At 41.1% G+C, this 25,537-nt stretch overlaps 1 protein-coding gene across 1 annotated transcript in view; it reads left to right on the forward strand.

Annotated features, from left to right (window-relative positions):
* Positions 1–702: 702 nt before the first annotated feature.
* Positions 703–25,537, forward strand: part of LOC109433505 (tyrosine-protein kinase-like otk) — a 228,837-nt gene continuing 204,002 nt past the window's right edge. The window contains exons 1-4 of the mRNA XM_062856369.1: positions 703–1,067; positions 1,443–2,129; positions 11,101–11,241; positions 17,468–17,629. Of these exons, the coding sequence (XP_062712353.1) occupies positions 2,072–2,129; positions 11,101–11,241; positions 17,468–17,629 (361 nt within the window). The 5' untranslated portion in view covers positions 703–1,067; positions 1,443–2,071. The remainder of the gene's footprint in view (positions 1,068–1,442; positions 2,130–11,100; positions 11,242–17,467; positions 17,630–25,537) is intronic.

A 25,537-nucleotide genomic window follows, 5' to 3' on the forward strand; every position in this document is an offset into this window, starting at 1 on the left:
ACCGAGCGAACGTCTACTGTAACCATAAATACATACGAGTTCGTTTTTAATCAATTGGGTTCTTTAGGGGTATCCAGATTATTTCAGAATCAGATTCTCCGCCCAAAAGTTAGTCGAAATCCAAAATTTCATAATTTTTGGAGTCCGGGAACTATTTTTAAAATGCATTTAAAGTTTGTATGGGGAAATTTTTTTGTTCGGGTCGAACTGTCATTTTAACGATTGAACTGTCATTCTATCCACGAAAATTAAAACTGTTTTGTTAATTTAACCATCAAAACAAATGTATTGAAATCCAATAAAATCACGTTATACTCAGAAAAAAGAGCTCTTTCGATTAGGCTATAGAAAATAGCAATATTTTATTCACTAAACAACCCAATTCTCCGGGGTCGAATGGTTAATGGCATCGGCCACGTCCTTTCGGCAAAGAGGAATATTAGAGGTAAAGACTTCGGCATATGTATCTTTATAACTGTAGTAGTTTGGAATTAGTTTCCTTTATTAGGCTCAATCGTGTATTGCGCTTTACGGAACCGAATTTTGAACAAAGGCACAAAACCATTGTACATATCGTTTGTTTATATCAAAATGAAGAAAATCGGAGATAAGTGTACGGTTTACAGATACAGGGGAATTTCAATAATTTCCATTGAAGCTTACGCATTCTACTCTACTCCCCTGAAATAAAGCCGGCCAATAAAGGGGAATGGCACTGCTGTGAGCAGTGATGTTAGTACGGAGATGCAACCGTCTGGAATAATGTTACTGTTCGTCGCTCCGACGCTCTATGGAATGGTAACCTTCCAAAAACCAACGCCAAATGGTTTCCATCGCTGATTCTTTTAGATGGATGATTCATTCTGCGTGGAGTCGTGGTGGCAAAGGCCAAGAAGCTTGCCGGAAGGTGTGTTCGACGGACGGGACTGTGCTCGCGCTGCCGGTCGAATCGGGTCCAAGTCAGAAACCAGTTTCTGTTTGCCGGTCGTGGCGTTCGGTCGTGTTTGGTCTGGAGCTCGCGAGACCGTAGTGGTGGTAGTGGGCTGCTCTAGCGATAAGCGCAGTGTGTCGGTGTCCCGTTGAGGGGTTTCAATTTTATTGGGTTGGGATAGATTATTGTAATCTTTTTCACTGGGTTTGTGTCTCCTCCCTAAGCAACCGGGAGAGAAAGAATCGCAAACCGCACACTAGAACAGAAGAAGGGAGAGTCGGTTGCGGAAGGACTGCTACGCGTGGACTCGACGAGAGGTGTCGTCGGTGTCTAGGCCTTCTAGGATCAATCGCCTAGCGCCGGAGGAGTTGTGAAAGCGGAGGAGGGTTGCTTTGATGCAATTTCACGTCGGGTGCCGAACAAGGAAGCGCCAGACTCCCTGCGCCTAGGGACGGGTAGGGTGATAAAATCGAAATTGGGTGCAATCTTTTGCTTTTTTATAAATTTGCAGACTGCTGCATGTCGAATTCGGCGAGGCGTTTTGTGTCAGTTTTAATTAAAATTTTTATGTACCTCCGAAAACGGTGTTAATAATAATAAAAAAGTGATATGAGAAGATGCGTTGCTGAGAGTATAACAACAATATTTCAGTAATTGAAGAGTATATGTAGACTGGGTCATTGAAGAATCGCACAAGAATGCTCCTGGAAACCTAAAAAAAGTAAGAAACAACTAGAGAGCGAAGTCGGGTGTGCAGAAGAAACAGCAGAAGTAAGTGGGAGATAAAATCGAAATCGAAAAAGAGTGTTCGCTCTCGCTGACTGTTTCGCACGGCCGCGGCGGTCTTTCAAGAAAAGGGCAAATCAGCAATAATAACAACAACAACAGCAAACCACAAGAAACCGGCGAAGAAGAAAAAGCATCAAAATAACAAAACCGAGTGCTGAGGAGCCGCGTGAATATATACAACAAAAAAAATTGAGTGATAAAAGGTGAAGTGCGAGCGCGGAAGATAAAGAAAGCGCGGAGAAGGAAGGCGGTAGAAGGCGCGATTGCAAGATATTTTTATTGAAGAAGTGTGCAGTTCGGAGACGGGTTGTGCGTGTTTCCTCCGCGTTCGTTTGTGCGTGTGTGTTGAAAATGTGTAATAAAAGTTCACTTAGTGCGATCGTGGTCGTTGCACTGTCGGCATTCTTTGGTAAGTAATGATATTCATTCTTTGCTTGATAACCGGCGCGGCTGCCTTGCCGCGCCTCGGGCTGTTTGGCGGGGTTCTTTCCCTATCTATCAAAGCAGAAGCTTATCTGTATGACTGTGGGATCCAGGGTTTTAAAACATATCATTTCATTGAGTCTTTCTATAGGTTTCTCACTCTGGGAAAGGGAGAGATTAGCATTGTTTTGAGCTGGCTTAATTTAAGGAATAATAATTAAGTCGTGTTGGATTTCAAATTCAAATTTCAGCGGCAGTTTCAATCCGTAGATAAGTAAAGATGACCGGATAGTTTGTAAGTAGATACTTCGTGATTGGCAAAAAAAACGGAACTTGGAACTAGCTCACCATTCTTAATGTGTACCATGTTAGCAATGTTAGTTCGACAACAGTTATTACTGAAGATCGACAACACCGCTGCATTTCCATAGTTGTCTAGGAATGACGTTTTTGTTTTTGGCCATGGGCCTAGTCAGAGAGTGAGAGAGGAAGGGAGGGGGGGGGGGCGTTGCTAGGTTTCGATAGTGATTGTTTCGGGGTTTGTTCCAATAAATGCTTCAAGAAATCCTCACACTACCTTAGGAGAGATACTTCTGCAAGGATGCATCGATGAAGTCCTCCAGGAATTTTACCATAGCTTCCTTCAAAGATTCCATCATGGATTACTCCCGAGAATTTTGCTTTATCAGAAATTCCTCCAGGATCCAGGACAGTGAAGAGAATTGTCAGACAAAAGAGGCACAAAACAAGCAACAAAGAAGGTGCGACGATTACTCTTTATCCCTACTGGTAGGGAAGTGGAACCATCTCGGCAGGGGTCCTATTTTGGGCACTTTTCTGCTATAATTCAGCCAATTCTGAACCAATTGACAAAATTTTTGGAACGCGATGAGATACGTATAGTATTGGGCCGTGTGCAAAATTTCAAGTCAATTGGTTTAAAATTGAATGAGTTATAGCGAAGAGTGCCCAAAATACCGGCCGCTGCCCAAGTGGTTCGCTACCCTAACAGATAATGACATGATCTCGAAAATTTTTGTTGCAGACAAAACGGAAGCTGAATTTGTTGCGTACTTTTCAGCTCGTGAATTATCAATCATTACTAACCCATAGTCGCAACTATTTGATGATAGATCTTGTGGTCTTGTGGTACCTTGTGGTATGCACATTGTAAATTATTGTATTACTCTATTACGTTTAGCGTGTATGTTTACATTGAGTATCTGTCATATGTGGAGATGTTGTTATTGTTGTCTGGTGTGTGAATCATTGTATGTAATATTGAAGTATCGGTAATAAAGTGTATACAAATAATAAATACAGTTGTTGAATAATCATTACAGAGAAAGATTCTCACATTGGCGACGAGAACGGTGAACAGTGCATGTGAAATTAGTTTAATTTCGGCTCTTGAAGTGTTGTCTTTGGAAAAAGAAAGAGATGAGTGGTGTTTGTGGTGCATGCAGAGTGGTGATGGCCTCCAGGTGATGACTTGTGATTGAATTTCAACATTGGAATCAAAAAGGTAAATATTGTGTACTAACTGTTCAATATGAATCAAACAATCTATTTGTACCTTCGACTAATGACAATGATCAACTTGTGAGAGATTTTGATGGTGATCGGTATTGTTTAGTTCAAATCGATGACAATCACTATTGTCAGATAAAGAAATAAAGAACTGTGAAGAAAATCTAAGTTTTGTTGATTGTGATATTGATACTCGTTGAATGGGGTTGTTGTCCTAAATCTAGGCTTTAATGCTGAATGATGAATGAAGTATTGATTTGTTAACCGGATGGCCGAGGAAGGCGTAGAGGTGAAACAATATTTTGAAATCAAATTTTGCCCTTGCTGTTAAAAGCCAGTGAAGGCGATGAAAGCCAATGAAGGCGATAAAAGCTAATGAAGGCGACATTCTTGAAATAGCCGTAAAAGGCGGAAAGGATTACAGATAGAAAAGCCGTTGAAGGCGGAAAGACTTTTCGAAAGCAGGAAAAATGTTATAGGCAGAAGAGCCGACTAAGGCGAAAAACTGTTGATGGCGGAAAGATCCGTCGGAGAGTGAAAAGCTGTTGAAGGCGAAAAAAGCCGTTGAAGGTGGAAATGCCGTTGAAAGCGGTAAGACTTGCAAGGCAGATATAGTCGATTCTTTGTAGAGCCGTATAAGGCGAATTGTGTTATTAAAAAATGAAGTACTAAAAACGCAACAGTGTCGTAAATTTCGTAAGAAACAGATTACCAGCCAACGCAGATTTAAGGGCTGTTTGCAGATCAGAAGGAATTTCTCGGCTTATCTTGATGCATGGGAAATTCCTTGGCTGAATCGCTCAAGAAACCGTTTTTCTTCGATCGCAGTACGCAGTTGCGAAGAAATGACAGTTCAAATGGCAGTCACCGTAGAAAGTTTCTGCCAGGAATCGTTCTAGAAGTTTCTTGAGCGATTTCTCTTGAACTCCAATCTGAGCTTTATAGTTAAAATGAACCATTAAACATGAAATTTCACACCAATTAAGTGGCAGCTGAGAAGGCGAAAGACAAAACTAAACTTTAGGCTGAGCGTGACTAGAAAAACAGGAACGAATAGTATTTGAATATGTTCCAAATGCGAATATAACTGAGCAGATACTGAGATTGTTGTGGACGCACCTCAGGTGATATATATTGAAGTTATCATTGCTCAATAAAGTATAATAAGTCTACGAGACATAAAAAGGGTTGGCTCTTGAAACCAAATTAACATGAAGACATGATTTAACTAATGCTTTGTCCTCTCTTACAAGACTAAAAATGTAACTTCAAGAAAATTAACATCATATTAAACTGTCTTGGTAGTTTGCAAGATAGGAGTCAAAATGACAGTTAAAGCATTCGTTGAAGCTAGACGACATATTCAGAGCAGTTGCTAACCACTAACCTGTTAAGTATCATGCTAGTCAAATGGCTAGTTGAATTGGATATTTAAAAAAAATCGAACAATAAAAAAAATAAACTTTTCTCAGGAATTCGAGAAAAAAGCGCTTTATAATCTATTGAATGCCACTAAATGTTTATGTGTTTCAAGTACAGTGAGTTCTTGAGTAATCACTTCTGAAGTCTTTGAATATAATATATATCGGGTGTGGTCAGGAGGGGCATTTTGACTTATGATTGCCTAACACTGGATATAGTGCCATTAATGAATGGGCCATCTTGCCAAGAACTGTGGAACTCCTAGCTCTGGGATATCTTTAGAGGCTCCTTCAGTGACTGTTCCAGTGCTTTTCATGAGGATTCCTCCAGAAATTTATCCAGGGATTCCCGAAGGAGTGTCAACAGAAATTCTTTTAGGTATTTCTGCAAGTGTGCCTTCAAAGATTTCTCCATATATTCCTTCAAGATTACCACTACAAATTGCTCCAATAATTCAATCTGGAATGATTCGAAGTGTTTCAGCAGAAATATCATCCAGAAACCATTACAAAAAAATTTAGACTGAAATTAATATAGGAATTCTTTAAAATATTGTACAAAACACTCTTTTGGGAGTCCATCAAAAGATTCCAACAAAAACTCGCCCTAAAATTATTGTAGACATGAATTCCTTTATATTTTTTTCCTACAGAAATCCCTCGAGAAATTCTTCCAGGAATTTGTTAAGTTTTCCTGGGATTTCTTAAGGAATTCCTCATGGGATTGTTTCCGGGATTCTCATGGGATTTCTCCAGATTTTCCTTCAAGAATTCCTCCAGAGATTCCCGGATTCTTCTGTGTTTCTTTCAGGAACAACTTCAGGGATTATTTTAACAAATCCTCCAGGAATTGCCTCAGGAATACTTTTCAGAATTTCTTCAGGAGTTCCTCTTGGAATTCTTTCAGGAACTCCTGCAGGAATGAATCCAGTGCTTCTTCTAGGGACTGTTCAGTACTTCCCTTAGGAATGCCTCTAGGAATTGCTTCCGGGATTCCTGCTGGGGTTTCTTCAGGAATTCTTGCAGGGATTCCTTCAAGAACTGCTTCAAGGATTCCTCAAGAAGTTCTTTCACGAACTCTTCTTAGAATTCCTTCAGGATTTCTCCAAGGATTCCATCTGCAATTTTCTCAGGAATTTTTCCTGGGTTACTCCAGGAATTTCTCAAGGGATTCCTCCACGAATTTCTTCTCCAGGAATTATTCCTGGGATTCCTCTGGGAATTGTTGCAGGGATTTGGAACAACTTTATCCAGAAATTTACCCGGAAATTCTTGAAAGGAATCTTCCAATTTTTTTTTCCAGAGACTCCTACAGGAATTCCTCTAAAGAATTACTTCAGGGAATCCTCCAAGAATTCCACCAGGAATTCGCCCAGGCATTCTTCCAGGAAATTTTCCAGGCACTCTTCCAAGGATTCCTCCTTGGATTCTTGCAGAGATTTCTCCAAGAATTTTTCAGCCGTTCCGCAAGAAGTTCCACCTGATATTCCTCCAGGAATTGCTTCAGGGACTCCTCCAAAAATTCCTTCAGGAATTCCCCAGGCGTTCTTCCAGGGGTTTCCTCCAAGATTTCATCCAGAAATTTTAATCAATGAATTCCATCATAAATTATGTCAGAAATTTATCCAGGAATTTTTCCAGAAAATCCTTCAGGGATTACTTCAGAAATTCTTTAGGATTTTCTCTGGGAATACCTTCTGGATTCCAGGAATTCCTCCAAGAATTCTTCCAAATTTTTCTCCAGGAATTGCTGCAGGGATTCCTCCAGGAATTCCGCAAAAAAAACCCTCCAGGAACTTTTTCGGGGATTTTTCCAGAGATTTCTCTACGAATGTCTCCAGGGATTCCTTCAGAAAATCCTTCGTGGATTTCTCCAGGAATAATTCAAATATTTCTCTAGAAATTCCTCCAGGAATTTCTCAGGGGATTCAGAAAGTTCTCTCAAAGTTCCTGTAGAGATTCCTCCAGAAATTCATCCAGTAATTGTTGCAAGAATTCTTCCATAGATTCCTCCAGGAATTCCTTCAAGGATTCCCCCAGCAATTCGCGAAGGAAAACCTCCTTTCTCTTTTCTCCAGCAATTTCCCTAGAGATTCCTCCAGGAAATCCTTCGAAGATACCTTCAGGATGTCGTTCGAAGATACCTCCAGGAAATCCTCCAGAAGTTCCTCTAAGGAGTCTTCCAGCAAATCCTTCAGAGATTTCATCCAAAATTCTTCCAGGAATTCTCCAGGAATTTTTCAGCGATTCCACCAGGAATTCTTTTAGAGATTCCTCCACGGGTTTCTTCAAGGATTTCCCCAGGGACACCTTCAAGAATTTCTTCGAGGATTTCTCCAGGAATTCCTCCTGAAATTCCACTAGAAATTCCTCCAGGATTATCTACATTGCATTTTTCAGAAATAGAAAAATAATAGAAATAGAAATCTTCCAGAATTCTTCTGCAGATTCCTCTAAAAATTTATCCAGTAATAATTTCTAGAATTCCTCTTGAGATTCCTCCAGTAATTCCCACACAAAAATCTCTAGGAATTCCTCCAGGAATTCCTCCAGAATTTTATCCATGAATTTATCCAGGAACTTCTCCAGGAGCTCCTCGAGGAATTACCCATGTTTTTTTTTTTCCAGGAATTCTTCCAGGTATTTCTCCAGGAATTGCTCCTGGACATCCTTCAGAAACGATGTCAGCAATTCTTCTAGGGATTCCTCAAGGTATTTCTCCAGGGATTTCCTCATGAAATCCTCCAGGTAATCCTTTGAAGATTGCTCTAGGAAATCCTCTAGGAATTTCTCCAGGAATTCCTTCAGGAATATTTCAGAAATTCCTCCAGGTATTCCTCCTGGAATTTCTCAAGGGATTTTTTCAGAAATAGATAACGGAAATAGAAATAGAAATCTCTCTGAATTCCTCTTGAGTTTTCTCTTGAAATTCATCGAGTAATGCTTTCAAGAATTCATCTAGAGATTCCTCCGGCAACTCCCACAGCAATACCTCTAGGAATTCTTCCAGGCATTTCTCCAGGATTTTTTACAGGAATTGCTCCCGGGCAACCTTTAGATGCAATGTCAGCAATTCCTCCAGAAATTTCTCCAGGAAATCCTATACGGATATCTTCATAGATACTTCCAGGAAATTCTCCAGGAATACTTTCAGGAATTTTTTAGGGACTGGGACACTACGAGAGCGATCACAACTGACAACTGCACTTACAGTTTGTACAGCGCCTAAATTTCTGGGATTTCTCCAAGAATTCCTCCAAGGATTCCTTCAGAAATTTCTCTAAGATTTCGTGCAGAAATTCCTCAAGAGATTTCTTCTGAAATTTTTTAGGGATTCCTCTGAGAATTCCTCCAGGAACTTCTCCAGAAATGCCCCCAAGGAATCCTCCAGAAACTTATCTAGGCTTTGATTCTAGGATTTCCTCATGAGATCTCTTCAGAAATTTCTCTAGCTATTCCTCCCATAATTTATACAGGAATTCCTTCAATTTTACTTCCAGAAATTTTTCCAGGGATTCCTCCGGAAATTCCTCCAGGGATTCTACAGAGTTTCTTCCAGAGATTCTTGCAGGAATTGCTCCAGGGATTGGTGTTTCTTCAGAGATTTACCCAGGAAATCTTTTAGGGATCGCTACAGGATTTCCTCAAGTGATTTTTTTTTCAGAAATTCCTCTCAGGTTCTCTTCAAAACTTCATTCAGCAATTTCTTCGGAAATTTCAGAAATCCTTCAATCATCTATTTAGAGATGTTTCCAAGACCTTCTCCAGGATTACCTGACGCATACGGGAACCAGTAAATAATTTGATTTGGATTGTGAAGAATTTTACCAACTTTTCGAATAAACGCCCACCATAATTGTTGACTATTCTATGTACCATAGTGTCATGTGAAAGTTGTGCCGGGAACTGACCTCTGGTTGTGCCCAAAATCGACGCTGCCTAGACGGAAACAGAATTCGAGGGGCAATTATTCAATCATATTATTGAAAATTATAGTTCCTTTAAAATAGTCTTACATGATAATTGCAATTGCTAACGAGGTGCAAGAATGAATGCGATCGTTATTGGTCGATGCTTAGATGGACGGGAAATAGATGAAAACTCTACTTTTCTCGCCATACAAGATTCAATCAAACTTTTTTACACTTAGACGCAAGATTGCATCACAACCTAGAGATTTATGACCAAAAAGTGCAACCATACTTGCATCTAAAACCATACTTAAATCACCTGTGATCGTGTAAATTGGTCCAATTGGACGAAACGGTGTGTCGCGTTGACAAAATTGAAAATGAGAAAAAAGTTTAATAAGGACATTCACGTGGCAACTGGAGTTGGATTCGACATCTGGTGCAGATTTATCGGAGAATCAATTTGAGCCGACGTTCGCTAGAATCACAGTACAAAAATCAATCAACAAAACTTTTGACACAGTTGGCGTTTTTTTATTCTCATATTCTTCGGAAATGTAAATAAATAAACTCTCTGACGGTGCTGACAGCACCACGGATGGGTCACAGGCGGCAAAGAAGTTAATATTGCGTGCTTCGGAGTCTTTTTCGCGACTAGCATATTTTATGCTAATCATATGCTGTGCGCGGTTGACACAGAAAAGCTGTGGTTTTTGGTCTATCATACAGTATTCTATTGGCACAGACAAACAGATGTACCACCGCGCAATGCTGATCACGCTGCAAATCACCTGCTAGGTGGCGGTAGAGACCGAACGTCAAGCAACAGGAAAAACGGTACCAGCGTCTTGAGCTGCCACAGCATCAACGATAGGAAGTGAGTAGGTGGGAAGTAATTAGCCTGTGCAGCCTTTGATGCTGTCTTGCTCTTTCCTATAGGAAATTTGACGTATACTGAGGTCCCCGTTTTCAAAATTTCCAAAAGAGGGAGAAAGATAGCATAAACTGGTGCACAGACTAATACGTATGTTTGTCTATGCCATTGGGTTATCGGTGCAGTCTACAGAACGTTCGATAAAAGCGAAGACCACATTATCAAGAAGACTTGCAGCACTGCTGAAAATCGGGAGTCAATGCTAGCAGCGCCACCCCGGATGAAGGTGGCACTATTCATGATAGTGTGTGTAAATTATCATACTTGTACCAATACACCCTTACGCTTTTACACAAAGATACCACCTTAGCTCACCAGGCGGCGGTGCCGTCAGTGACGCTTGCCGTTAGTTTGGGAAAATAACAGAGTTGCATGTCTTCTTGATAAAGTAGTCTTCGATAAAAGCTACATGTTATCATTTCCCTCTAGGACTAGAATGACAACCTAACAGAAACGTGACAACGCCTGCTGCTATTCACAATTTTCGCAACGTCAAAAAGCACTCAAAACTAACTTAAACATTCAATAAAAAGTTATGTCACCGAAAACGTGCTTATCGGAATTCATCTCACAAAATCAGCTATTCAAACCTCAACTCTTTCTCAAATCGAAAATGTACTCCCAGATTGGACGAAAATTGATTCCTTCATTCCCCCCCCCCCCCCCCCCGCTGCTTGTTGACGAAAGAGTTAAATTCTTTCTTATCACATCTCGACCGAATAAAGTAGGCTGTGACACAAACTGAACTCTCCGAGGCGCGCTTTTAACAGCTCCGCTTCCGCACTGTGCTGCTGCAGTAGGTATACCGATTTTTCCCATCGGAAAAGGAAGTTTTCCGGCAATTCAAAAATTTTGACTCACCGTTTCCTCCGCTGCCGCGTTAGGAAGAGGAAGTTGATAAGGCAGAACGCCGGAATACGGTGGCGAAAATTCTCACCACGCTTGCTTCGATTCCAACGTCGGAGAGTACACAGAGTGACGATTCAACGGAATGTCATCACGGGTGGCTGGGTGATTTGCCTCGTGAAGTGGAGGGTGGTGGGAGGGAGGAGATCGGCGAGGGGAAGGACAACCCTAGAATTTTCCCGTGCGCCAGAACTGCGATCCTTCGTTCGAGACGGAGACTAATTTGAATTTTCTGTTTTTCTTTCCTCCTAACAGCGTTCGTCGCCGTGGTCGTTCGGGCCGAGTTCCAATTTACGGTTTTGCCCAAGTACACCCAGGTGTACGAGGGCGAGTCGGTCGTGTTCCAGTGTCGAGCTTTCTTCGACGATGAGATCGACTTTTCCTGGACGTTGAACGGTAAGTTTTGCGAAGACAAGAAAAAAGGTTTTGATAGCAGGCGGAGACGGCGGTGTGGGGGTGGCGCGTAAAAATTGTATGGATATATTCTACTGGGAAGGCGAAGGAATCTGCATTGGAACTTTTACGATGTTCTGGGTTGAGTGGCAAAACGTCGAAAGACAAAGGTCGAAACACGAAACGTTAAATGTCGAGTTATAAACGGTCAATTAGGTAAATGTTAAAATCTCCTAAAATATCATATCAGTTCTATTCTTCAACTAGACCTTTTTTAGTGATATCCATGGTAGAATTTGTGCGGGATTCATTGCACAAATATTTAAAACAGTTCTGAAGAAATTTATGATCCCTGGTAGAATAACAGAGTTAGTAAACTATAGAGGACGATTAATTATCTCTATTGGTAGAAGTAGTCATGAATAACATAGTTATTCTATGCATTTTTTTGACGTTCCTAAAAAGTCTTGTTAGGTCTGAAAATTTATTTATAAAATCTCTTTATGGAATGTAATAAAACGTGTGCAAGAAACCTATCAGAAATGGTTTAAGGGGTTACATACTTTGAGAGTAATAAAACAGCGGGTTTCTGGGACGTTACAGGGGGTGGTTTGAAGGAGTTTCCAAGGGATTTTCAGAGAAGCTTCAAAAGGTTCTAGAGGCTTCTAGGGGACACTTTAGTTGATAAGAGGAGGTCAAAAGGTTTATTGAAAGTTACTGGAGGTTTCTCGGGGGTTTCGGGGGCGTTTTAGAAAGGTCAGGAGTGATACAGGAGGTTTGCGGGGATTTCAGGTGATTTTCGGAGGCCAGGAATGAAACTCCATTTAACTTCTTGTAGCCATAATATTCTTCAAAACTACCCAAAACACCCCTGAAGCTCTTACTAACAGCCATGAAACCTTCTGAAACACACTAAACACGTCTGAAACCGATTGAAACTAGCTGAAACCTCCTGAAACTACCTGTAACGCCTTTAAAACTTGTCGAAAATCCTTTGAAACTCATTAAAATGACGCCGAAAACCTCATGACACCTTCTGGGTCTCCCTATTATACCGTGGGGCCTCGAAACCCCCAGAATTGTCCGCAAAACTCTCTGTGAATCCTCTTAAATCTCCTGAAGTACCTCATGTATTGCGTGTTTAACCTTACAAACCCCCCCCCCTCCAAATGGCCCTGAAACTCCCTGCAATGCTTCTGAAACCCGCTGATAATCCTCTGGAATGCCCTGGAACGTCCCAGGAAATCGCTTGACACCTCTTCAAAATGCCTGTAACGCACCTGAAAATCCTCTGAAACTTATTGAAATGACACTGAAAGCCCCCTGAAACTCCCTGACCCCCCGTTACACATCTGTAACCCTCCTAAAACCCCAAGAATTCCTCTAACACCAAATGTGACGTCCCATAAAACTGTAGAAAATTCTCCGAAACCTCCAGAAACATCACCGAGTTCCCCACTGTAATGCACCTGCAATTCTCTGTAACCTCCCAAAAAATCACCTAAAGCTCTCTGTCACTTCTCCGAGACCCGATGATAATCTTCTGAAACTACTATAGCCATAAAATCCTTGACAACTGCCCGAATAGAAACTGAAACCCTTTGTAATACCTCTGAAACCTCCTGAAGCACACCAAAACACGCCTGAAACCCCTTGAAACTACCTGTAACGCCTCTAAAACCCGCTGAAAATCCTTGATACTCATTAAAATTACCCCGGGGCATTAAAATTACGAACGGGGCAACAACAACATTGTCAGGAGACTGTACGCGCTACAGCTGATAGATGCCCGAACGAAACACAGACTCACAAGCTACAACGCTGTGTGTCCTCGTATATACGGACAGCCGAAGGCACACAAGCCGAGCTTACCGCTCAGGCCAGTGGTTCCCAACACAACATCTCCTACGTACCATTTGAGTAAGTTCATAGCTGATATACTCCAAAATTCGTTCAAGAGTCAGTATAATGCTGTTGACTCGAAAACGTTCTGCGCATACGTCAATCAATTGACAATACCGACAGACCACGTACTGGTGTCTTTTGATGCAGTATCGTTGTTCACCAACGTTACTAAAGACGTCGTCATCCACGACATCATTATGATGTGGAACGAGATACAGGTTAATACGAACATAAACCTGGATCTTTTCCTGGAAATCGTGGACTTCTGCATAAGTGGCAGTTTCTTTTGTTTCCGCCAAAAATTCTACCACCAAATATCAGGCACGGCAATGGGAAGTCCTCTTTCTCCAATATTGGCTGACATCGTTATGGAGAACCTTTTGACGAGAGCATTACGAACTGCTAACATTCTTCCGCAGTTTATACGAAAATATGTGGACGATTTGTTCCTTGTGCTTCATAAAGACCAAGTGAACGCAGTGTTAGATGTTTTCAACACAATGAACCCAAGGATTGTGTTTACATCCGAGGTGGAGGTTAACTGTCAACTACCATTCCTGGATTTGTTGTTAATTAGGCTACCAGATGGCACCATCAAAACGGACTGGTATACCAAGCCTATCGCATCCGGTAGAATGCTTAACTTTTTCTCGTTCCACTCCATGGATCAAAAACTTTCGGTGGCCAGGAATTTTATCGACCGAGTCCGTAGCTTGAGCACCACTCGCAGTTCGGAACAACAAGAACAGCTGATTCATACACACCTCAGAAAGAATGATTATCCTTCAGCTCTCATCAATCGTCTATTGCGTCAGACACAGCGTATAGACACACCGGAGAAACCAACCATCTATCGATCGATCCCATACATCCAAGGCCTGACACCATCCCTAAAACGGATAATACACAGCAGTGGACTCGCTGTTGGGATTTCACACAGCAACAACAACACAGTGGGGAAGCTGTATCGTAATGCTAAAGATCCGGTACCGGACATGAGCAAAAGCAACGTAATATACAGGATCGACTGTCAAAACTGCCCCGGCAAATACATTGGCATGACGGCGAATAAACTCCGCAATCGCATGTATGGACACCAAACCCATGTCAACACACTGGAACAGCATCTAGCGCAAGGGCAGCAAAATACCGATCTTCCAGTACAACAACTACGGGAAAAATCAGCATTGATCAACCATTGCATCACCCACCAACACCGGTTCAACATTAGCAATCCCACTATCGTCGATATAACGTACAAGAAGCAAGCTCTGCAAGTGTTGGAAATGTGCCAGATCGCGACTACATCCAACACGGTCAACCATCGGACAGACACCGATAATCTCAGCTGTGCGTACGCACATTTATGCCGTTTTTCTTTATTATCCAGTTCCAACCTGGGTTGGAACTGGATCAGATCACAGTTTCAACCCCAACCCGACTTCGGTTTCGCTTGTACTAAACTTTGTTTGACGTTGTTTGTTTACACATTTTCCGCCAATCCAGTTCCAACCCAGGTTCAAAAAGAAAAACGGCATTACTCTCCTCTATCAAAACCCGAAGAGAGGAGAGTCGTGCGTCGTCTACAAATAGTTATAATCGACCCGAATCCAACGACTACCCATCCCAACTAACACAGACAGACACAACCACCCAAACACCACACAATATACAAATCCCTCAGTAATGTTCGATCAGCTGTTAGCTCTGGCAGTGTTGGCAAGTGTCGTGGATCCTCCTGGTGTAGACCTCCCATTTTGTACCACCCACCCACTACCTTCGGGGGTGCTGGCAGTAAAGTATGTACCCTTATATTCCGTGTTCCCAAAACTACTTCTCTGACGACTTTAAATCCACAGTGAGACTTGTGCAGTGCAAATTCAAAACGAGACAATCAACCGTGAGATGTACACGGGATTGGACAAAATTGATTAATTTCGAGTAAGTGTAGTCTTTATGTAGTCTGTTAACCATCCTAATTAAACGAATAAACCGCAGGCCCTGAAGAAGATCCCAACATCTGGATCGAAACGTTGGCGATGAGATAAGAAAATCAACGCTTTTCTTTGACTGAAAGCCGAAATCCCCGAGAATTAAATATCCAGAAACATCTCTGAACTCCTTCTGTAACACCCCTATGTCCCTCGAAACCCTCAAAACCGCTTGTAACCCTGGGGTTTTCAGGGATGTTTTAAGAGGGAAGTTTCAGAAACTTTTCAAAGGACTGCAGCGGTTCCAGAGCACCCTGAAACTCGTTGAAACATCTCTGAAGCCCCGTCACTCTCTACCACCTCTCTATTCCTGAAACACCCCTAAAGCCCTCCTGTAACCACCTAAAAATCTTCTCAATCCCTCTGGGTAGGCAGCCTCTTTCAAAAATACTCCTCAGGAAGGTCCAGTGTACAGTAGACGTTCGCTCGGTGCAAACACTTTAACTGCAATGCTTTTAATTTTGCAATTTTCGCACCGCTATCTGTCAAAAATAAAACGTCAACAGAGTTGTAATGTTTTTCGGATGCACTGTAGCTGCATTGCGATGTGTTAGAGTGCATTCTGGCTGCGCCCAACAGCAATTGACAACTGTTTGACGTCTGTCAGTCGTTGCAGTTAGCGAGTTACATTCGGTAACTGAAACGTAAACATGCTGCACTTATCAAACGTCTACTGTACTAGAAAATTTTCAGGAATGTTGTCAAAGTTCCGAATTTACCATTTTTTTAGAATATAGCAGATGTTCACTCAGTGCAAACGCTTTAACTGCAATACTTTTCAATTGTAAGTTCACTAATTGCAACAACTTTGCAGTTATCGCACCGCTGTCTGTCAAAATCAAAACGTCAACTGACCTGCGATGTTTTTCGGATTCACTGCAGCCACCGATGAACCGACATGACAGTTAGAACAAACAAATTTAAATTTGTTGTCCGCGACGCCATGAGAAAAATAGCCGAACACTACCGCCACCTCTATAACGGTTCGCGTTGGTTTGCTTGCTTGATCCCAAACCCCCGTGTGTTCATATAGGAAGAGGTTCGCGTCTGCGCTGACTTGACAGAAGGATTCGCACGCTTTGCTGGTCGACCGTTAAATTGAGGGGGACAGTTTTAAATCACCACTGTCACGTTGGTTCGTCGGTGCTACAGCTGCATTGCGATGTGTTTTAGTGCATTTTGGCTGCGTCCGACATCGATTGACAGCCGTTTGACATCTGCCAGTTGTTGCAGTTAACGAATTACATTCGGTAACTGAAAAGTAAACATGTTGCACTTATCGAACGTCTACTGTAATATCCACAAGAAACGAGAATTGGCTTCTTTGGCGGTGCTGAGATAATTCCTTATTCTTAATCTGCGTGCCAAACTGGTCCGATATCCAAATTTTTCATGAATTTTTGTGCCCTGAAAACTACAGTAGACGTTCGCTCGGTTCAAACGGTTTAACTGCAATGATTTTTAACTGCAAGTCCGCTAAGTGCAACAATTTTGCAGTTATCGCACCGCTATCTGTCAAAAACAAGACGTCATTGCGATGTTTTTAAGTGCATTCTGGCTGCGTCCAACAGCAACTGACAACTGTTTGGCGGCTGTCAGTCGTTGCAGTTAGCGAATTTCATTCAGTAACTGAAACGTAAACATGTTGCACTTATCGAACGTCTACTGTACACTCTTCGACGAAGGATTTTAAAAATTGAAATTATATAATATCATATAACTTAGATTCACGATAAATATTTATTTCAGTGTATTTTTTTCTAATATTCCTTCAAATATCCTCAAATATCTTCGAGATATCATTTCAATCCAGCAAACCGTTTTCGAGTTATATTTTTTTTGCAGAAGAAAATTAGGTTTTTTTTTTCAGACGTCCTTTTTAAAAGTTTGGTGGGGATAAATCAGCCTTCTATCAATCGACCTTTTGTCACAGACCGTCTGCACTCTGAAAAAGCCCTAGAAGCGAATCACTATCCAAGAACAACCGACGGGCATCCAATGCACGGTTCCTCCACCGCACCGCCGAGAAGCACCTTAGAATTTGCATTAATTTCTCTGTTCTGAAATTTCTTGATTTGGAATTCAATTTCTGCTCCGGTTCCGGATGCTCTGTTTGCTTTTAGCCGAAATATACAAAAATGCTACTACCGATACCGCTCTGCTGTTGCTGCTACTGCTAGAGCCGGTGTGGTGACATCCGCGCTTCGTCTCCCACTCGTCCGTCGTCGGAACATTAATTTTTATTATATGACCATCTGCTAACCCCTGGTTTTTCTTTCTTTCCATGTTCTCCGTGCTTTGTGCCGTTCGTTCCATCCGCGCCCCCCATACAGGCAATCCCATCCGACTGGACCGGCGTGTGTATTTGAATGGGACCAATCTGCATATAAACGGCGTCTCGCAGTGGTCCGACAGTGGAGATTACGTGTGCCTGGCGACGGCTCGTTCCTCCGGGGCCCGGGTCGCCACCCCGCCGGCCAAGCTGGACATCATCCGTAAGTCTACATTTTATTGTGATTGACTTTTTTCACGCTTGCGTTGACATAGATACTTTGAAAGCAGGGGCGCGGGAGGTTATCCTAGCTAATCGTCCACTGAACTTAGTTTGAGTGGAACTTGGGTTTTGTTTCAGAAAGGATTATACATATTTAAACTCTTTTCTAATGGAAATGGGTTTATTCTACACTCCCATATCAAAAATAGAAAGTAGAGGAGATAACTCACATTCCTTTTCTGTACTCCAATTCTCAATTTTTAAAACAATTGGGAGCACTTTGGCTCTCGAAACAAGCATAAATCTGACCGTTGGGAGCAGTTTTTGAGACCTTTTTTTCTAAATAAAATATGCTAGGAAACTTCTTGTGGGCTTCTTCTTCAATTTGCGATAATAATTTAAATACAAATTCAAATAAATTTTAATGTTTTATTTATTTGGAATTTTTAGCGCAAAAGTCCGCCAATACAGTAAATATATAAATTTTGTCATTAATGGCGCTGAAGATTTTATGGAATAATATTTAGCAGCACTAAAGAAGTGCAATTAAGTCGCTCTTCAATATAGTTCTTTAGTGCCCTTTATACAGTTACTTTCTGGTTTTTTTTTCAATGACTTATTTTGCTATTTAATAAATCTTCTTGAAAAAATGATTATGTTTCGCAATACTTGCGTCCGATTCAGTCGTTTCTATAATCGAGGACTCAAGGATTCCTGAGTTTTTTCATGGATGCCTTAATTTAAAATGCAATATAATTGAGAACTCCTATAGAGCAGAAAGAAACTTCGGAGGAGTTCGTAGTGACAATGAATTTATTGCCCTTTTTCGGTTGTACCAGTCGGCCAGTATGTCTGAAATAGACGTAAAATTTGAAGTATTTTTAGGCAGAGTACGTTTGATTGACAAATTGCGAGATATGTGAAAAAATACCACGTGATTTAGTGGGATTCGAACTCACGACTCCGTATCGCTAGTTCGGCACTACACTACCCTGAAAGTAATATTTATCGTCAATTTTTGGAACATGTCATATAATTTAATTTTCTAAAAATCTTATCCTTAGATTTCTTTTCTGTACAAAGCTGATTTCTAGCCTTAAAATGTGCCTAGTAGCTCAAGATGATCAGATCAAATGCTCCTAACTTTTTTTTTCGAATTTTCATTTCTCATCGATTTTTAAAACAATCAAAAGGAAACAATTTTTGAGATGTTTTTTTATAAAAAATAGATTCTACCTGCAAGCTCCAATGAAAAAAAAAACTAGCTATAATGTTTTTCCTACATCCAACCATGCTTGAGTTACAGCGAATTCAAAAATAAAAAAATCTACGTATCTGAGAAATAATTAATCCTAAAATCTGATAACAGTTTAGTCAAAAAAAAAAAATCGAATAGCATTTCACAAGGTCTTTTACATTTTTTAGAATTTTTTTAAATTTGCTGTAACTTTCAAAGCAACAGAACTATCTGAATAACAGTTTCTAACAGCTAAAGTTTGCTTAAGAGTGGTACGTTCCACTCTTTTTTTTTCTACATATCTCCTTCCTTACACTATAAGCTCTATTCACCAACTTGGGCATCACGAAAGCGACATCAATTACCAATTGCCCATTTGAACAGTGGCTGTGTATCTACTTTATCTACTTAATTCTATTTTTGGATCTGCTGCGACGTTGCCTCTTTTGCACTCTTTCTTCAGTCCGCATTCCAGACGGCCATAGTGTTGGACGGATGGGCTCATGTGTCTCTTCAAGCGGGTAACTAGTTTTTTGTTGAGGGGAATCTAACCCATGACCATCCACTTATCAAGCGAACGTGTAGCCAACAACGCCACGGACCCACTCTGAGCCGTATAAATTTAGTTATAAAAAATCGAGAATAAATTAGTTAGAAGCATTTGGTGTTGACCATTTTGGTTAACTTGGGAAATTTTGAGGCTAAAAGTCGACTTTCTCCAAAAATATAATTAAAAAAAAATCGAAAGTTAAGGTTTTTGGAAAAATGAAAATAATATGACATCTAAAATAGATCTGCGATGAATATTACTCTCAATGTATTTTTTTTTCTATAAATCCTTTAAATATCGTCAAACATCTTCGAAGACATCATTTCAAAGGTTAAAACTTTTTACAGAAAAAAAATGTTTTTCCATGGTTTTTTCATACGCTTTTTAATAAGTTAGGTGTGGAAAAATGGTTATATGTTGATGCTAAAGCAAAAGATTCATGAAATACAGGGGATAGACAAAATGATCGGGACAGGTAAAATTTTCACTTTTCAAAAAATGTTACACTAGATGTAACATTTCGAAAAAAGCATCAAATATTCGCAAATTTTTACTGTAAGTTAACCATCTAGTTGTGTATTAGTGGTTTAAATTTGGAAAAGATCGAGCCATTCTCCACGAAGTTATAAAAACTCTTGAAAAAGGCATAATTATTCGATAGCCAACTTTGAGCTGTTATATCTCCGGATTCAATGAACCGATTGCAATGAAATTTTGACCATTTATGAATCTTTAATGACCTTTGACTTAACTTAAAATTCTTACCACGGCAGAAAATTATAAAGATTAGATTATTTTTCTAATAAAACACCAAATTATCCAAAACTTTCTAATAAAACACCAAATAATCCAAAAATCGTGAAATAAATAAAATCGCTATAACTTTTTTTCTTGTTGTTTCAAGTTAAGTCAAATGTTTTTCAGAGTTCATTATATAAGTCGTGAATCGTCAAAATTTCATTGCAATCGGTTCATTGAATCTGGAGACATAACAGCTCAAAGTTGGCTATCGTATAATTATGCCTTTTCCAAGAATCTTTATAACTTCGTGCAGAATAGCCCGATCTTTTCCAAGTTTGGACCACTGATACACAACTAGTTGGTCAACTTACAGTGTAAATTTGAAAATATTTGATGCGTTTTTAGAATAGTTACAGCCAGTTGAACATTTTTTGAAAAGTGAAAATTTTGCCTGTCCCGATCATTTTGTCTATCCCCTGTACATCACATGAACAAAATCTCTTTCAAAATAAAAAACATCGAGTCAAAAATGGCAAAGCTTTTTGTGATTTGGACTGGAAAAGCTCATCTTTGGAAGTATTCTTGCAGAAAACCTCAGAGAACTTGTTGAAGGATTCTCTAGAGTAATTTACGGAGACATTTCTGGTAGAATCCTCGGAATTATTTGTCGATGTTTTCTCAAAGGAATTTCCAGAACAAATATTGGAGGAATTTCTGAATTTTCTGAAAGAATCCTCTGCAGAATTCTCAAAAAAATCCCGCAACGGCTTCGTGCCGTGAGCCGAAATATGCAGGGATAAAGGTGGAGGCCTCTTGACGGACGGACGTGAAGTGATCGAATGGTAGAAGCAGCACTTCGACGAGCACCTGAATGGCGTGGATGACGTAGACACGGGAAACCACGAAAACTGAGGGAACGACTACGCCAATGCAGTAGAGGACGAAAATGAGCCATCAAGTCAAGAGGGAAGTTCAGGATGCCATCCGCCAGCTCAAATCCAACAAAGCAGCTGGAAAAGATGATATCGCAGCTGAACTCATCAAGATGGGCCCAGAAAAGTTGGCCACCTGTCTGCACCGGTTGATAGTCAGGATCTGGAGAACCGAACAGCTAACGGAGAAGTGGGAGGAAGGGGTAATCTGCCCCATTCACAACAATGGCGACCATTTGGAATGTGAGAACTTCAGGGCGATCACTATTTTGAATGCTTCCTACAAAGTGCTATCCCAGATCATCTTCCGTCGTCTGTCACCTAAAACAAATGAGTTCGTGGGAAGTTATCAAGCTGGCTTCATCGACGGCCGGTCGACAACGGACCAGATCTTTACCATACGGCAAATCCTCCAGAAATGCCGTGAATACCAGGTCCCAACGCATCACCTGTTCATGGACTTCAAAGCGGCATACAAAAGTAGCGACCGCGCAGAGCTATGGAAAATCATGGACGAAAACGGCTTTCCTGAGAAGCTGACTAGACTGATTAAAGCAAAGATGGACGGTGTGCGTAAGGGTTGCGGGTGAACTATCCAGTTAATTCGATTATCGGCGGGGACTGCGATGAAGTGACGGACTCTCTTGCCTACTCTTCAACATCGCTCTGGAAGGTGTAATGCGACGAGCCGGGCTCAACAGCCGGACTACGATTTTCACAAAATCCGGTCAATTCAGTAATAAATTTTGAAAACGACGTATAATCAATGCTACACGTCGTTTTCAAAAATTGTTAGGGAATTGGTGTGCTTTGCGGACGACATGGACATTATCGCCAGAACATTTGGAACGGCGACAGAACTGTACACCCGCCAGAAACGCGAAGCGGCAATCAATGGTCGGACTGTTGGTGAATGCGTCCAAAACAAAGTACATACATGCTCGCAGTCGGAACCGAACAATACCGGGTCTGTCTAGGTAGTAATGTGACGATAGACGGAGATACCATCGAGGTGGTGGAGGAATTCGTCTATCTGGGATCCTTACTGACGGCTGACAACAATGCTACCCGTGAAATACGAAGGCACATCATCAGTGGAAGTCGTGCCTTCTACGGGCTTCAGAAAAAAGCTGTGGTCTAAAAAAAATCACAAGACGCTAATAAAACCAGTGGTCCTCTATGAACACAAGACATGGACCATAATCGAGGAAGACCTGCAAGCACTCGGAGTTCTTCGGCGGTGTGCAGGAGAATAGTGTGCGGCGGAGTAGGATGAACCACGAGCTCGCTACACTATACGGCGAACCCAGCATCCAGATGGTGGCCATGTAAGGACATGGTTGAGTCGTTGTTAACATTTTAAATGTTTTATCCTCGTACTGCTCACAATAAGAATGTTTCCCGTTTATTAATTTTAAGCACAATTACGATTGTTCTGGTCAATCATAGTCTGTGTACGGTCATCAATACCTATGTCTATGCTTGGAAACAATGTTTGCGTCTTGTTTACTTGTCCATTTTTTCCTTGAAACAGTCTTCACGTGTTGAATTCGAAACTGGAAACAGCGATAGAAAGGTCTAAGATTTATTTGTTTTACACCGAATCGAGAAAGTGCGATGCGAGATGCAGAGTTTCACTACCGCAGTGGCAGCACATGGCATCAAGTTCAAAGAGTGCATCCAAAAGCCAGTGTGCCGTAGTTCATAAAAACATAATCATTTATGATTTATTCCTTCGGAACTGGTTGCACCGTCGCACTGTTCTCCGCTCCAGTTTCTCCTGTGCATGCGGCATAAATAGGAAACTTTACCCGTTCGGGAAAAAAAGTATAATAAACAACCAAACTGCTCCGCATGCCGTCTTCTGGCCTCAGTCCATATTCATAACTTCATCTTCCGCGCCCTGCGTCATCGTCCCTACAACACTCCCGCCTCGTCGTCACGTCAGTTGCCATATCGTTCAATTAACTCCGAGCAACCGCCCTTCTCAAGTCCCATCAGAACCGTTTATATCACAACGAATGGGTTCATTTTCAGGTTTGTACAATGTACATCCACCCCCGGCTCTGATACTCACAGCTCGGAGCCGGCAAGGAGACCTGATCCGCACGTTTTCTCTGTTTATCTTGGACCGATGAACGGACGACCAGGTCTTGTGGCATTATTAACCAACCACACGAGGACGTGAAAAAAATCCAGTCTGAACACAGGAAAAAAATCATGCTAGAGCCCTGCTAATAACTGTCAGAACGCATTTATGTCATTTTCGTCTCCTGCCCTACGTGCTGCGGCTCTCTGTTCCATCAGTCGTTGTTGTTGGGAGCATATCATCTTTCATCATCATCATCGTATCGTCTTCATCAGCTTGGGCTGCATTGTTCATCGGGTATGGTTCCTCTCGGCTACGGTTGAACTTCATACACATCAAAGAAACTATTCAATGCTCAACTCTGAGCAAGCACCAAATTCTGGGTTTCTTATGATTGCAGTAGCAAGATGTCTGCATCACATTGGATATATTGGTTGAGAGAATAGTGTTTTTACGTGTTCTGTTTGGATTGGAAGAGAACTCCACGGTTCTAGAGGTTACGGCTACGATTTACGTTCCGATTCATCTGCAGGGTACGGTGATCAGCAACTTTTTATGGCAATCCCAATACTTATTCTTTAGAACAGATTATGATCTTCCAGGGTTTTATAAATTTCGCAGAAGACTTCAAAATCTTTTCCAAGAAGGTTTGCATTTATCCATATTACGGCTATCTGTTGCAATTGTAAGAAATAAGTGCAATATAATTCCAATAAGGATCTAAACTTCCATCTTCCGTGCAATAACCACCAAACAAATAGTTGGAAACTCTTCGTATGCCCAAAGGCGTATCCCAACAGCATTCCGAACATAACTTTCGAAGATTTTAGTGCCGACTACAATGTATGTTGCGGCACCAGTTCTTGTCGGTAAGATGAAACTCAACTAGAATCTCCGACTTTCGGCACGGAAAATTTGAAAGAAGCGATGGTGGTGCGTGTTCTACACGTTCCACCCAACCTAGCACGCTAAGCCAGTTTTAGCCAGTGCAGCAGTGTGGTGTGAATAAAATACGGTTTGTGTGAGCACGCCGCAGTCGTCCTCGCCAGTCGCCAGTCAGTGCTCTGCTGCAGATGCAACACCACCTCCAACGAGGTCTTTTTTCGGAGGAAAATTATTACCAGTCAGTACCACCAAGTCTGGAAACCGGCACGACGGCATACAAAGTTTCCCCGCGCAGTACAGTACAGAGAAACACAGACGTTCGCTTGTTGTTTGTTCTCCGTGAATATTTTCCAGGAGCAAAGGGTAATAAAATTAAGTTTAATTTTTCCACGCGGTAGCATATTCCGCTCGCTCAACATAAAAGGGGGGCCTGGTTTATGTCCGCCTTTGGTAGGTGTGTTTAAAACAGCAGCAGCAGTAACAACTAACTCGGATGAGGTAGCGCTTGTGTGAGCATAATAACGTTTTAGTGCTTGCTACTTGTTTTAATTGTATAAATTCGTGTTTGTGTTTTGATCTCAGCGGTGCGAATAAATTTATGTTATAGTCGAAAAACTTGGATATATGACATGGAAGAGCGGTAATCCGATAGTTTTAACGGAAGAAAACTAATCAGTTTTTGGTTTTTATGTTTAACAGTTATGTGTCCGACAATGTTTTGCTTTTTTATACACCGTGCTTTTCAAATGGGCGCTGGGTACCTCGGTACCCTGTCAGCCACATAAGGGTTAACCAATCAGCTGCCCTTCTTTAGTTTAGGCGATTGTCACAGTGTAGGGGTATTAGGGGCACCCTAAGTAAATGAGTATATTAGGCCTGTATAACAGACAAAAACTTAACATATTATCAGTTGGCTCACAACTTTAACTTGTTTCCTACGTATTTCAATCATTTACAGCTGATAGAATGTCATTATTGTGAAGAAATAATGAATTGTAAATCGTGTGTTTTTTGGGGCTGGCAGGAAAGGTAAGGGGCGAAATGGACACCCATCGGGGCATAATGGACACCCCTGCATATTTTATGCTGTATTTTAGAGAATATCGACCAGTTAAGTAATTTGATAACGGAGATCAATACCACAGATATAATACTCCATTTTAGACGAGTTTACATAACTTCAAAGTTAATTAAATAAATTTTAGGCTAAAATGATCGGATTACATTTTTTCAAACTCTCTAAAACGCCTAACAGTATGCAACGTGCGTACATCCATTCATAATTGCCAGTGTTCATTTCGCCCCGAATTGACTACAACATTGAAATTGCTATTTTCAGTGTGTTCTGATCAAAAAATAATACTTCATCCATTGCTAAATCTACGTATACATGTAGATAAGCTAACAATTCACTTGTTTGTATGGTGGACACACTCAATTGCTCGTAATACCTTATTTGCTGCTGCTTCGAAATT

The sequence above is a fragment of the Aedes albopictus genome, chromosome 3 (assembly GCF_035046485.1).
Source record: "Aedes albopictus strain Foshan chromosome 3, AalbF5, whole genome shotgun sequence".
NCBI lineage: Eukaryota > Metazoa > Arthropoda > Insecta > Diptera > Culicidae > Aedes > Aedes albopictus.